The sequence below is a fragment of the Equus quagga genome, chromosome 15 (assembly GCF_021613505.1).
Source record: "Equus quagga isolate Etosha38 chromosome 15, UCLA_HA_Equagga_1.0, whole genome shotgun sequence".
Taxonomy (NCBI): domain Eukaryota; kingdom Metazoa; phylum Chordata; class Mammalia; order Perissodactyla; family Equidae; genus Equus; species Equus quagga.
The window spans coordinates 23,564,382-23,577,952 of record NC_060281.1 but is presented as its reverse complement, the minus strand read 5'-3'; the positions used below and the strand labels follow the sequence as shown (position 1 = coordinate 23,577,952).

The following is a 13,571-nucleotide window of genomic DNA, read 5'->3' as shown; positions in this document are numbered from 1 at the left end:
CCTCCTCTCCCTCTACTCCCCGCTTCACCCCTTCCATTCCTCCATCTCATACCCCCTCCTTCCTTTCTCCTTCTCACCCACCTACCCTGAGCTCTTCCTCCACCCCTCCTTTAAATATAGAGTAGTGGTCAGGAGCAAGGACTCTGGAGCCAGACAACCTGGGCTCAAATTCCAACTCTGCTGCTTACTAGCTGTGTTCTTTTGGGCATGTAATTTATCTTATTTATGCTTCAATTTCCTTTTCTGTAAATGAGGATAGAAATAGAACAAAAGAATGTCATTGTGAAGATTAAATAAATATAAAGCACTTAGAACAGTACCTGGCACACAGTAAGCACTCAATAAATGTCAGCTGTTATTATCAATTTAATTTTTATATTTAAAAATAGGTAATACATTTATGTGGTATAAAATTCAAAAGGAGAAAAAGTGTATAACAGTGAGAGTCTTTCCCATTCTTGTCCTCCAGCAACCAGTTCCCCTCCCCAGAGCTGATCTGTTACCACTTCCTTGTGTATTGTTGCAATATTCTATGCACATGCAAGCAGTAGTATGTATTTACTGCATCCTTCTTTGCCGTAAATGGTACTAAGTAGACTTACTGTGTTGCTCCTTCCTTTTTTTTTTTTTTTTTGGTGATTATTTTCCTTTTGGCAGTTTTTAATATTGAGATAAAATTCACCCTTTTAAGGTTCAGTGGCTTTTAGTATACCAACAAGTTGTGCAACCATCACGGCTATCTAATTCCAGAATTTTTTTTTTTTTTTGAGGAAGATTAGCCCTGAACTAACATCTCCTGCCAATCTTCCTCTTTTTTTGCTGAGGAAGACTGGCCCTGAGCTAACATCTGTGCCCATCTTCCTCTACTTTATATGTGGGACGCCTGCCACAGCATGGCTTGATAAGTGGTGTGTAGGTCTGCACCTGGGATCCGAACCGGTGAACCCCGGGCCACTGAAACGGAGCTGGTGAACTTAACTGCTGTGCCAGCCCCTCCAGAATATTTTTATCACCCCAAAAAGGAACTCTGTGCTCATTAGCAGGCACTCCCCAGTCCCTTTCCCCCAACCCCTAGTAACTGCTAATCTATTTCTGTCTCTACAGATTTGCCTATTCTGGATATTTCATATAAATGGAATCAAAACATATGGCCTTTTGTGTCTGGCTTCTTTTACTTAGCATAATCTTTTCAAAGTTCATCCCTGTTGTAACATTCCTTTTTATGGCTGAATAATATTTCATTGTAAGGATATGCTGCATTTTATCTATTCATCAGCTGATGGACTTTTGAATTGTTTCCATTTTTTTAACTATTATGAATAATGCTACTAAATATTTGTGTACAAGTTTTAGTATGAACATATGTTTTCAGTTCTCTTGGGTATATACCTAGGAAAGGAATTTTTGGGTCATACAGAAATTCTTTGTTTAACTTTTTAAGGAATTGTCAAACTCTTCTCCAAAGTTGCTGTACCATTTTACATTCCCACCAGCAATGTGTGAGGGTTCCAATTTTCCACATCCTCCCCAACACTTGTTATTGTTTGTCTTTTTGACTATAGACATTGTAGTGGGTGTGAAGTGGTATCTCATTGTGGTGTTGATTTGCATTTCCTTAATAACTAATGATGCTGAGCATTTTTTTATCAGCTTATTGGCCACTTCTATATCTTCTTGGAGAAATATCTTACAATCATCAGCCCATTTTTTATTGGGCTATTTGCCTTTTTATTGTTGAGCTTGAAGAGTTTTTAATATATTCCGGGTACTAGACCCTTATCAGGTTTGGTTTACAAATACTTTCCCTCATTATGTAAAGTGTCTGGCAGTATCATTTTGCAGCACAAAACTATTTAGTTTTGATGAAATCTGATTTATCTGGTTTTCTCCCTTGGTTGCTTGTGCTTTAAGTGTCATACCTTAGAAACCATTACCTATTCTGAGGTCACAAAGATTAACTCTTCTCTTTTCTTCTAAGAGTTTTATAGTTTTAGCTCTTATATCTAGGCCTTTGATTCATTTTGAGTTAATTTTTGCATATAGTGTGAGTTAGGTTTCCAAATTTGTTCATTTCCAAGTGGATATCCGATTGTCTCAGCACCATTTGTTAAAGACTATTCTTTCCCCCATTTAAATGACTTGACACTCTTGTTGATGTATGGCTTTATTAGATGTATGAGTTTATTTCTGAACTGTCAGTTCTATTCCATTGGACTATATGTCTGTCCTTATGCCAGTATACACAGTCTTGATCATGGTAGCTTTGTAGTAAGTGTTAAAATCAGGAAGTGGGAGTCCTCCAACTTTATTATTCTTTTTCAAGATTGTTTTGGCTATTCTGAGTCCCTTGCATTTCCATATGAATTTTAGGGTCAGCTTGTCAATTTCTAGAAAAAGGACAGCTTTAATTTTGATAGGGATTGTGTTGAATCTATAAATCAATTTGGGGAGAACTTCTATCTTAACAGTATTAAGTTTTCTGATCCATGAAAGTGGCATATCTTTTCCACATATTTACATCTTAAGATGCTTAATTCTGGGGCCGGCCCAGTAGTGCAGCAGTTAAGTTCACACGTTCTGATTCTCGGTGGCCCAGGGTTCGCTGGTTCTGATCCCGGGTGCGGACATGGCACTGCTTGGCAAAAACCATGCTGTGGTAGGTATCCCACTTATAAAGTAGAGGAAGATGGGCATGGATGTTAGCTCAGGGCCTGTCTTCCTCAGCGAAAAGAGGAGGATTGGCAGTAGTTAGCTCAGGGCTAATCTTCCTCAAAAAAAAAAAAAAAAAAGCGTAATTCTTGTTTAATATGTGAATTTTCCTCTGAGAACTTCTTAAGCTGAATTCCAAAGGTTCTGATAGGCAGCAACTGTCTCATCATGTTGCCTGCATTTTCTTTGCCCTGTTTATGTGTGTTTATTATAAAATTTAGAAGGTCAGTATTTTCATCTTAGAAGTTACTTTTATAAACTATGACTTTGGTTGTATTAATAAAGTTAACTCCTATATCAGGACCCAGAAAATGGAGGCCACTCCAGTGGCCTAGCCCCCATCAGAAATCTAACCCTAAGATCTAAATCTAAATGTAAGCCTGCACTCACAGAAACACCTGTGAAGGGAACCTAAAATATCACGGTCACAATCCTCCAGCTCAGCTTCAGCAGCGTTACCGCGCGCTAGAAAACAGGACGCGCAGCCTTAGAAGGAAATCCCTGACCCCCAGCCCGTCATGCCCTGTGTCGGAGTTGCCTCTTCTAGCGCTCCATAAAAACTTACTCTTGCCCCAATTCCCTGGGAAGAGGGCTCCACCGCTTGTGAGGCACTGCGCTCCCCCAATCCATGGACTGTTTTCCCTTGAATAAAAGACATCAAACACATTACTAAATTGTTTTAGTTTTGTCATTTGACAGTATTCTCAGACTTTCTACCATGAGCAATGATGGAATTAATATATTTCCCTTTCCTCCTTCCCTTTTCTCCACCAGCCAACTGATTATCTTCCTTAGTATCTTCCTTTGTGCCATTAAATATACTTTTACTTCTGTCAGGTCCTAAAAAGTTAAAAATACATTCAGACCAGGGTAAGTTGTTCCCAGAGGGGTTCTCTTTAGATTTTATTCGGCCCTTCCCCTGCATTCTCCCCCCACCCCCACCTCCCCTCCCGACCAGGAAGTCCCCAGTGGTCTTAGCCAGGGAAAAGGAGGCTTAGCTGATTGCACAGGGGACAGAAGTAAATTTAGGTTCTGTCACAGGCTGAGACTCTTTGGGGAAGCTCGGAACATCCTGGCAGAGCTCCCTGAAAATAGCATCAGCAGGCTTAACACAGCTGGGGCCTAGGGCACAGCCCCTGCCTGTCCCTTCTCCTGAGGTGCGTGGACCAAGCTTAGGACCCCTCCAGAGGGTGAAAGCCCTTTATGCCTAGCTCTCCGTGATTTTAAGATGACTGGGTTCCTGAGCATCCTCATCCTCCCATCTCAATATGGGCAATACTTTCAAATTGAACAGTTTCAGAAGAAGTCCTGGCATAGACAAAGGCTGCCCACCCCCAGCCTGGACAGCTTTCATTTATGCTTAGCCGTGGCCACATAAGTTCATTCCCCTTCCCTCACCCCCAGGCTCCAGAGTTCAGGCCAAAGGGAACAGTGATGCTAGATGGCCACCGCGTTGAGAAGAGCCAGTTCCGGTAAAACTGATGTCTCCTGGTGTTTGAAAATCCTTTGTCCTGCCAAGGAACAGCTTTGGCGCATATTTCAGTTTCTGTCCTTAATACTGTTTCTCTTCAGCCGCGTCTCTCACACCCCATCTGTCCTGAGTAGTCATCAACCCCCTCCTCCCACCATATGCTGTCGCCTCATAGCCACTTGTTTAGAAGGTGTAGAGCAGACAGCAGAAGAGGTCCTAGACTCAAACAAATGAATCTGTCCTTTCAGGTATCATGGGAATACTTGTGAAGAAGCCTTCTTGGTGTCCCTTAAACTGCGCTGCAGTATCCTGACGGAGTGAAACCACTTCCCCACTGGCAGCACAGGCAAGAGATCTTAGGGCACAAACTCTGGACCAGAGTCTTTTCAGTTCACAGACCACCTGAATAGTCAGACTCGAGCCTTTTCCTTGCCCCTCAACCATCAAGAGCTCATATATCATAATGTAGAATTTATTTAGCCCAATGGTGTAATGGCAGAGGAACCAGCATGGGGGGCTTTCCTGAGACACCTCCATCATAAGCAAGCATCACTTTCCAGGTCAGAAAAGACAAGACAGTAGATTAGATCCTAGTCCCTAGTTGCTGTGACATGCTAAGGATCTAGGGCATGGGCTGGCTGGATGGATGCACTGAACCCAGGGAGGTCTCTGTGAGCATACAGTGTGGTGAGCAGCTTAGCTGGGGGGAGTCTGGCTATTAGGTAGATCCTGGGCTGGCTCACAGGAGGCTTCTCCACCCTCGTCCCCTCCAGGGAAGATGACTGTGGCATATGTCACAGGCTTGGGGCAGGTCAGGACCTTAGGAGGCAGAGCGGGCAATGAGGATGGGGCTGGGAGTGGGGATTTCCCTGATGGGGGATCAAGAGGTAGGCTGGTGTAGGTGGTATTGTCGAAGGAAGGTGGTGAGTCGAGCCTAACATATGGTACGTCCGATGGCAAACTGACAGCCAGTTCAGAGTCACTGATGTGGTGGACCACTGAGGAGGGGGTCTGGAACAAAAGCAGGCAAGTCAGGCAAAGAGAGAACCCTCCCTCGGCCCCAGTTCCCTTTGGTGGGAAGCCCAGGACCACAGTGGCTCCGTCTCCCAAATCCTGAGGATGTCAGTGGGTGAGAGGGCTTCACTCTGAAGATTTTGAAGCCCCAAGTTCCTCTCCTAATCTGGGAAGGTGGGAAGGTGGGAGGCCACTGATGCCAAGTTTACAGAATTTAGGAAGGGAGTTTGGACCCTGACTGGTCCAAGTCTTTCCTCCACCCCATCCTCCTGGAGCTCCTCAGTGAGCCTGGCAGATGGAGGGTCTGCAGAATCTGGCTGGGGGCCGACAGAGACCTCTTACCGTGCCTGGAACTCCGCTGCTCTGGAATCGGCCACAGGCACCACGCCTGTTCCCTGGCAGGACAGAGGACAGCAGGACAGTCTGCTTCCTATGCCAGCTCAAAGCCCATCCCCTCACTCCTTTCTGAAACCTCTTTCCTGGTCCACCCTCCCCACTCCCACCAGCAAACATTTACGCGCCCCCCCCGCCCCTCCCCCTCCCTAGCCTGCCCTAACTCTCCCACCCACTTCCTGCTCCTGCAGCTCGCTTCAACCTGCCTCAGCACTCAATCCAGCTCCTGAAACCCTTTCCCCACCTTCTCCAGTCACCTGTCCTCAATCCCACTGCCCCACCCTTTCCAGTCCTTGTCTTTCCCCAGGCCTGCTCCCCCTGAATCTCCTTCCTCACCTCCACCCCTCAGTCACATGGATTCTAGGGTCTGGGGCCCTTGCCAAAGCCCAGACAAGCCCAACTGTAGGGGAGCAGACCTAGGTTGCCGGCCTCGTCTGCAAGACTGGTTGACGCAGGACCACCAGGGCCATGCTGGGACGGGCAGGTGGACAGCCACCTACCTTTCCTTTTGGCCATCACAGCAAATAGCACCGCCGCCGCCACCAGCAGGGCCAGCAGGAGCACAGCGCCCCAGATCAAGGGGATGCTGAGGGACACAAACGGATAGGTGAGCTTAGCCCTGAACCCGGCGGGAGCTGCTCGCCAAGAATCCTGCAGCAGTGGCAAAAGGTGCAGTTCTTGGTGAGCCATTGTTGGGAGAAGGAGGTTTGGGGCATGGAATGAGGAGGGCAGAAGAGAGATACACTATCAGGGTATCCTGGCTGAAGACCCACCAGAAGGAAGGGACCATTGCTGAACTGGGATAGACAGGTATGTCTGTCTGTCTGTCTACACCTGATCAGAAGGTCCCCAGGCAAGGAAGGAATGATAAAGTTTCCCTTTGATTTAGTCTGGGGCTCTAAACAAGGCGTGTCTTCAGCACCGCCCTTTCCCGGGCCCCCAAATACAGTTCTAGTCAGTACCTCTTATCCTGGCTGGGTTCCGGAGGGCTGGCGCGGCCTGCAGGGTCTGAGGAGGGGCCGTCAGCCAGGCTGCCAGCCTTATAGTTCTCTTCCTCCTCCCCACTGAGGCCAGGAGCTGCGTTACATGCAAATATTTAATGAGCACATACCCAGTGGGGCAGGGTTCAAGGGCCCGTTGAGGTCTGAGGGATGGGGAGTGGACCTGACCAAGGAGAGGTCCCCAGTAAGAAGTTCAAAGAAGGGGGCCTTAGGATATTCCTCAGGGGCCTCTCATTCTGGGGGTCACGGAATGGCGCTCTTTATGTCTTTACCTGATTGTGAATATGCCCACTTTCCCCTCTACCACTAGCCCCCGCCCTCTTTCCCCTGCATTTCATCTCCTTCATCTGCTTCCCTGCACCCCTCTGGTCCTATCAGGCTGCTCACACGTGTGGAAACACCAACCGGGTAATCTGTGCCCACCTCCACTCCCCACCCCAGAATAGGTTTCTCCACTCTCATCCTCTGTGGCGACCTTGCACCTGGCTCTCATCAACTGGTCTCCCCAGCACAGCCTGTCAGGCCTCTCCACGCACCTGCAACCATGTGAACCCCCTGCAGGCTGGTTGAGCCCCATCCCGAGCTCAGGATCTAAGGAACTCTGGGGTCATCCCGACCCTTGCTGAGAGCCTTGCTTGGACCCCGAAACTCAGTTTCATAACAAGGCTTCCATCATCCCTACACCACACTCGACCGCTGGCTGGTGGGCCCAGGGTTGCTTTCTCTGGGCCTGAGGATCTGTCTCGGGAATCTGGCCAGTCCTTCTAGACCCCCTGGGATGGGGGCCTTGCCTTGTTCTTAGAGACTCATCATTCCTACGCCCCACTCCACGCCAAACCGGGAACTGAACCTGCTGAGGCCCCAATCCTGCTGCATTTGTCCTGCCCTCCCGGTGCCTTTTAAGCCACTTTGGATGAAACTCTCCGAAGCTAAACGCTTGCCTGAGCTGCCACCCACATCCTCCCTGGATACCATGCTCCATCCATCTGCCCGAACAACCATCATCTGCAGCTGTTGGGGTCCCCAGCACCTACCCCACTGCAGGGACCCGTCTCCCTGCCCCCTCCTCCCAGTGCATCTCGTCACATTCTGCTCTTTAGGGAGGTATAACCTGGAGTTCCTGGACTTTAGAGGGTCGGGAAAGAAGAACAAAGGATGACTGGGATTAACAGGAGTGTATTTATAATACGAAATAATAATCGTGGTCTCGAGATGAGAGCGATCCCATGACAATTTAGTTCATCCTCACAAGGAACAGATGGAAAAGAAACCAAGAGAAGGGAAGTGCCTTTCTCATTTCATTAATTGAGGATTGGGCACAAATTACTTGAGAAAAGGAAGACCTTAAAATGAAAAATTGTCACCATCCAACAGAGAAAGTTAGCAACGGTCTCTGCTCCTGCAGGTAGCTGACCATTTCCCTCTAGAATGTTTTTTTCTGCACCTTATTTTTCTGAAAAAAACTTTTTTACTATTTTAAAATTTTCTTTTAATAAATGCTTAGACATAAGAAAGTTGTAGACCGTGAAAATGAAGCCTGCAGAAATAAAGTGCTTTCTTTTTTTTTTTTTGAGGAAGGTTAGCCCTGACCTAACATCAGCTGCCAATCCTCCTCTTTTTTTTTTTTTTTTTTTTTTTTGCTGAGGAAGACTGGCCCTGAGCTAACATCTGTGCCCATCTTCCTCTACTTTACATGTGGGACGCCTGCCACAGCATGGCTTGCCAAGCGGTGCCATGTCCGCACCCAGGATCTGAACCTGCGAACCCCAGGCCGCCGAAGCATGTGCACTTAACCACTGTGCCACTCCCCAAAGTGCTTTCTATACTAAAAATAGGGTTGAGAATATTGGCTTAAATGTTAATGACACTTTTCCGGTTTTCAAAATGGAATGAGTTGAAGTAGTTCAGGCACTGACTGTACCCCGCCTGGAGGTGAGGGGCACGCTAGATACTCAGTGAAGACTTATAAAATTAAATCAGATACGAATTCAGTAATTTTTAAGCCATCAAACCCATTATTACAGAAATAAAAACCTGGAAGATACAAAAAAATTAATTCCAGAATTAAAACTTGGTTTCAAACATTTCCAAGAAAAGAAAAAGTAGCTTCAAGCATGGTGAAAATGCTGGAGGAGGCGGCCACGGCCACGGTGAGGGAGGAGGATACGCCTTCCACGGGGAGACCCGCCCGGGCCGAGGGGAGGGCATTGCTGATTGGCTCATTTATCTCAGACTCCTCACCCGGTTTGGTTTCCGTTCCCTGAAGAGCTGTCAAAACGATATCTCCCCCCAGTTCCTCCCCCAGTGACCCCCACCTCACAAGGACCCAAGAGCAGCAGGCGGGGGGGCGGGGAGGGCGGGTCAGAGGGGCAGTGGCCGGCCTAGGATAACTCACCCGCAGGGAGCACCTCCAGAGCGACTCTGTGCACCGTCTGGGGCCCGGTGGTTCCCTCCACCACGCAGCCGTACTCCCCCACATCCTCCTCCCGCAGGGTAACCATCTCCACCTGGAGCAGGCCGCTCCCCATGTCGGTGAGAAACGTGCGCCTGTGCCCTGGGGCTCTGCGATCCACAGCCGAGGTCACCAAGGGCTGGCACCCCTCTGGCCCGAAGCGACACCACACCTTCCGAGCCTTGATGTCCTGGGGTCGGTAATGGCACTGCACCAGAATGGAGCCCCCCACAGGTGCCTGCAGTTTCTCGGGGAGGCTGTCAGCCGAGCCCTGGCCTAGGGAAAGAAAGGACGTGGAAATTCTGGGCAGGACCTGGGAGCACCTCCCAGCCCACCACTAGCACAAGGGCACAGGGACCTGGAGGCCCACCTTCTAGGCCCCACACATGTTGCTGCTACCACAGTAACGCCAATCATTCTTGGGCATGAAGTGAAGTCTTTGGGCCCAGAGTGCAGCTCCGTCTGAACCTTACCTGCTAGTCCCGGGAGCAGCAGCAGGAGCAGGTGGGGGCCCATGGCTGGGCAGGGAGATGTCAGCTCTGGGGCTTGCCTGGACACTGACACAGCAATGCCCTGGGGGCAGGAAACATCTGCCTCAGACTGTCACGTGGGGCTGTCAGTGACCAAGGGGTGGGAGGCAGGCACTGGTGGGCCCCTCTATGGTTGGGTATGAGGAGGCTTTCCAATTCCTGGTTGGCTCAGTGCTCAGGAACTGACCTCGAGGGTGGGGGTGGACAAAGCAGGGAAGAAGGCCTGAGGAAAGGCAGCCGGCTGGGCCCAGCTAAGGGATAAGGAGGGAGGAGGATGGCAGCCACCAGAGAGCAATAGAGAAAGAGGGAAGGTGATCTTCAGGGTCCTCCCTGTGTGGAATCTGAGGACGCAGAGCTGTGAAGGAGGGCTGTCAAGTTTCCCACCCACAGTCCAAGGCCATTCTGATTCTAGGTTCTGTGCGAGTGCCCCGCCCAGGCTGTCAGGAGATGGTCCTTCTCCTGCAGCACACCCTCGCAGCACGAAGTCCCACCTCGACGGTGTGCGGTGGACCGGCCTGTCTTCATTTGTTGGGCTGGGTGCTCTCCAGACCCTTTCAATGTGGACCCGTACTCTCCACTTCTGGGAATTGCATTATTTCTTCAATAATTACTTCTCCGTTTTCTTTTTCTCCCTCTCTGTTTTTCTGGAATTCCTTGATTAGTGGAGAATTGACCCTCAGGTATTCACCTCATTTTCATACCTTTTTGCTCCCATTTTCCATCTTTCTGTCCATTTTGTTCTGATTTCTAGAAGGGATCCTTATCTTTTTCTTCTGTCCTTTCTATCATTGTCTTTTAAATTTTTTTCCTTAGTGGTTTTTTTTTTTAAAGATTTGGTTTTTCCTTTTTCTCCCCCAAAGCCCCCCAGTAAATAGTTGTATATATTTTTCAGTTGTGGGTCCTTCTTGTTGTGGCATGTGGGATGCTGCCTCAACATGGCCTGATGAGTGGTGCCATGTCCCCGCCCAGGATTCAAACCGGTGAAACCCTGGGCTGCCGAAGCGGAGCATGCAAACTTAACCACTCGGCCACGGGGCCAAACCCCTCCTTAGTGTTTTTAATTTACAGGATTTCTTATTCTCCAAGCACTTCTTATTTACAGCGTATTATTTTTGTTTCATGAATCACTCTCCTCTCTGTTGGGAGATAATTCTCCGTGAAGATTTTCACATTTCTGCTTGGTTCCAGGGTGACTGAACAGCAAATGTGCCTCAGGTGCTAGACATGGTGTATCAGCTCCAGAGAGCTCTGCTTACATCCATGCCTCCCCCACTCCCACCGCCCCCATGAGATCTGTTCATGCTCCAGACTAAAGGTCTCTCTCTCTCTCTAAAGAGGAAGATAGGCCAGTAGGCCAGACGTGCTATATAAGCTCTAAGTCTCATAATTTGGGGTTCCTTTCCCATGACTCAAACCGACTGCCTGTCCAGGAAACATCTGGCCCTCATTCACATCCCTCTGTGTAGAATTGGGGTTGGGGATCCTGCGCAGACAGTGAGTAATAAACCTCCTGACCTGGGAAAGCAGGGGGAGCACTGGAGCTCGGAGAGACAAGAGCAGGCAAGTAGGGGGTGGCGGGGAGGGCACATTGCCCCGACCTGGACAGTTGCCCTGCCTCCTCCCTCTCCCCTGCGCTCTCCCTTCCTTCCCTCTCTCTGCCTTTATCTTCCTTCGGGAACAAGGGAGTCAAGAATGGGAAACTTGGAGCAGGAGCCTGAGAAAGGTGGCTGGTGTGGTAAGCTGAGCCTGGTGCAAGTGGTGATAGGGTGACCAGCAGTTCCTAGTGGCCCAGGACGGAGGATTTTCCTGGGACACGGGACTTTCAGTGCTAACACTGGTGAAGTCTCGGGCTAACTGGATGGGTGGGTCATCGTGGTGGGTGATGCGGAAGTACTTCTCTCTGTCCTGCCAACACGTATCAGGCTTTCTTTGATTTCCTTACAAGAAAGTTATTTTCACATTAACAAGCCTCCCGGGAGTGGTGTGTGGAGATGAGACCTGTCTGCAATATTTAACCGAATGCCTAAAATGGATTCAGTCCTCTGCTGGGGACCCAGGACAGAGGTGACCAGCAGGAGCCTGGCCTCCAGGGAGGTGTCATAATGTTGGGCGTTAGAGAAGAGGAAGAAAGCCAGTGTTTATGGAGTACCTACAGCCAGACAGTGGGCCAGGGACTGTCACTAACGGTATTTCTTTCAACCTCACAGAAACCCGGTGAAGTAGGGTTGTTTTGTTTTGTTTAATAAGAGAGGACCCTGAGACTCAGAGGAGTTAAGGAACTTGCTTAACGTTTCTTAGTAGGAGGCAAAGCTGAAGTTTGAAACCAAAATATCTGACTCCCTTCGGTCCAGTGTGCCCCCAGTGTGCCATTCAGTCCAATGGATCCCCACATTGGGATGCGAGGCAGGGGAATCCTGATGGCAATCCAAATCCAGAGGTGGATGTTTCCGACATGGCAGAGCAGGAAAGAGAAAAGGCCGAGTGCCCAAGAGGAGGAAAGTTCCAGCCGCGCTCCACTGCCAGGCACCCCCGGGCGCCTCCTCTGCCACCTCATCAGCCCTGGGCACCAGACGGGGCAGGAGGGAGGTGGAGCCAGCTCAGTTTGGGCTCAGCTCAGTCTTGGTGCCTAGACCCTGCCTGGGGACACAATGAGGAAGTATCACGCGCCACCGAATCAGGAAGGCCAGGGAAATAGATTAGACCAGAGTCCTGGAGCTCCGGGGCAGGGCCAGCAGAGCAGCCTCAGGGAGGTGGGCAAGTCAGGGTGGGGGCAGGGCTGGGGCCGGGGGAGTGATGTTTCGATGTGAGGCTGGAACTCAGGGCTGCATCAGGGGCTCTTTCCCAACCATTCAAAACCCCAGGTGCCCACGGCCAGGTTAGAGGGCAAAGCAGCCACATGCAGCCATGGCCAGAAGGGCTCCTGGCCTCCCAGCTCTCTGAAACCCAGGACAGAGAGCCCAGGTTGCGGTCAACTCGTTTCCTCCTCTTCCTGGCCGCCCACCTGGGGAGGTCTCCATCCTTCACTCTTAGCCCTGGTGCTGAGTGTGTATTAAAAAGAGAACGGAGCTGCCCTGAGCTGCCCTGGCTGTCCCCCCGTCCTGAATGCTCTCCCCGTGCTGTGCTCGTGGTTCACTTCCTCGCCTCCCCCAAGTATTTCTTAAGTGGGACTTCTGACCACCCTTCAGAATTGCTTCACCCCCATCCCTTCTGAATTCCCCAGGCTCCAACCATCTGACTGACTGATTTATTGTGTTCGTCTGTCTTCCTCTCCTCCCGCCAAGACGTTGCTCTGTGTGGACAGAAATCTTTGCCTGATTTGTTCACTGTTGTGTCCCCAACACCTAGACTAGTGCGTGGCACAGGGAATATCTGTCGAATAAAGAAATAAATACGTGCGTAGGATTGAGCTAGAGGGAAGGCCACCTTGAACGCCAAGTGAAATTTGAATTTCCACCCTCTACTGGGGACTTCAGGTAAATTCTTTCCCTTTTAGGCCTCAGTTTCCCTTCTGCACAGTGAGGGGCTTGGACCAGGAGCTCCCAGCTCGGGTACGCTGCACTGTGTAACTTAAGCCCTGGTCGTTTCTCTGGAGGGGAAGTAACATGATGAAAGCAAAGCTCCAGGGAGACGGATGGATGAGTCAGCTGGGAATTGGATGGATTTGGGGGTGGCGGGGGGCGGAGGGAGGCCAGCGACAATCTTGGGGAACTGATGGACAGGAAGCAAGAGGAGATGAAGCCTAGATACTGGAGAAATTCAAGAGGGAGAGGCTGGGCTTGGTGATTAGCTCTAGGGAAGGGAGAGAGAAGAATAGAAAGATTGGCCGATGTGGAGCCTGTGAGGATGGAGAGACGTGGTATCCTAAGACCCTAGGCCTCAGGAGCCAGACCTTTGATCTTGCCCTCATCCAAATTCTGTCTCCTAGCCAGAGAAAGCCTTCGTGATGCCCCAAACCATCCACGTAAACACGGTCTCTTGGATTTATTTGTGAGAGTGTTTAA

General features: G+C 49.7%; 1 protein-coding gene across 1 annotated transcript; it reads right to left on the bottom strand.

Annotated features, from left to right (window-relative positions):
* Positions 1-4,876: 4,876 nt before the first annotated feature.
* On the bottom strand, positions 4,877-9,556 carry TREML1 (triggering receptor expressed on myeloid cells like 1). Its single transcript, XM_046638777.1, has 6 exons — positions 9,514-9,556; positions 8,980-9,316; positions 6,550-6,651; positions 6,088-6,173; positions 5,537-5,589; positions 4,877-5,191 (listed from the first exon to the last, which is right to left on the bottom strand). The coding sequence occupies exons 1-6, from the start codon at positions 9,554-9,556 to the stop codon at positions 4,877-4,879; spliced, it is 936 nt and encodes a 311-aa protein (XP_046494733.1).
* Between the last annotated feature and the right edge of the window lie 4,015 nt (positions 9,557-13,571).

Coding starts and splice junctions, on each gene's coding strand:
- TREML1 (XM_046638777.1), bottom strand. CDS start 9,556: ATGGGCCCCCACCTGCTCCTGCTGCTGCTCCCGGGACTAGCAG. Junction 6,652..8,979: donor GAGGTGCTCCCTGCGGGTGA/GTTATCCTAGGC, acceptor TCCTGGCCTCAG/TGGGGAGGAGGAAGAGAACT. Junction 6,174..6,549: donor GAACCCAGCCAGGATAAGAG/GTACTGACTAGA, acceptor TGTGTCCCTCAG/CATCCCCTTGATCTGGGGCG.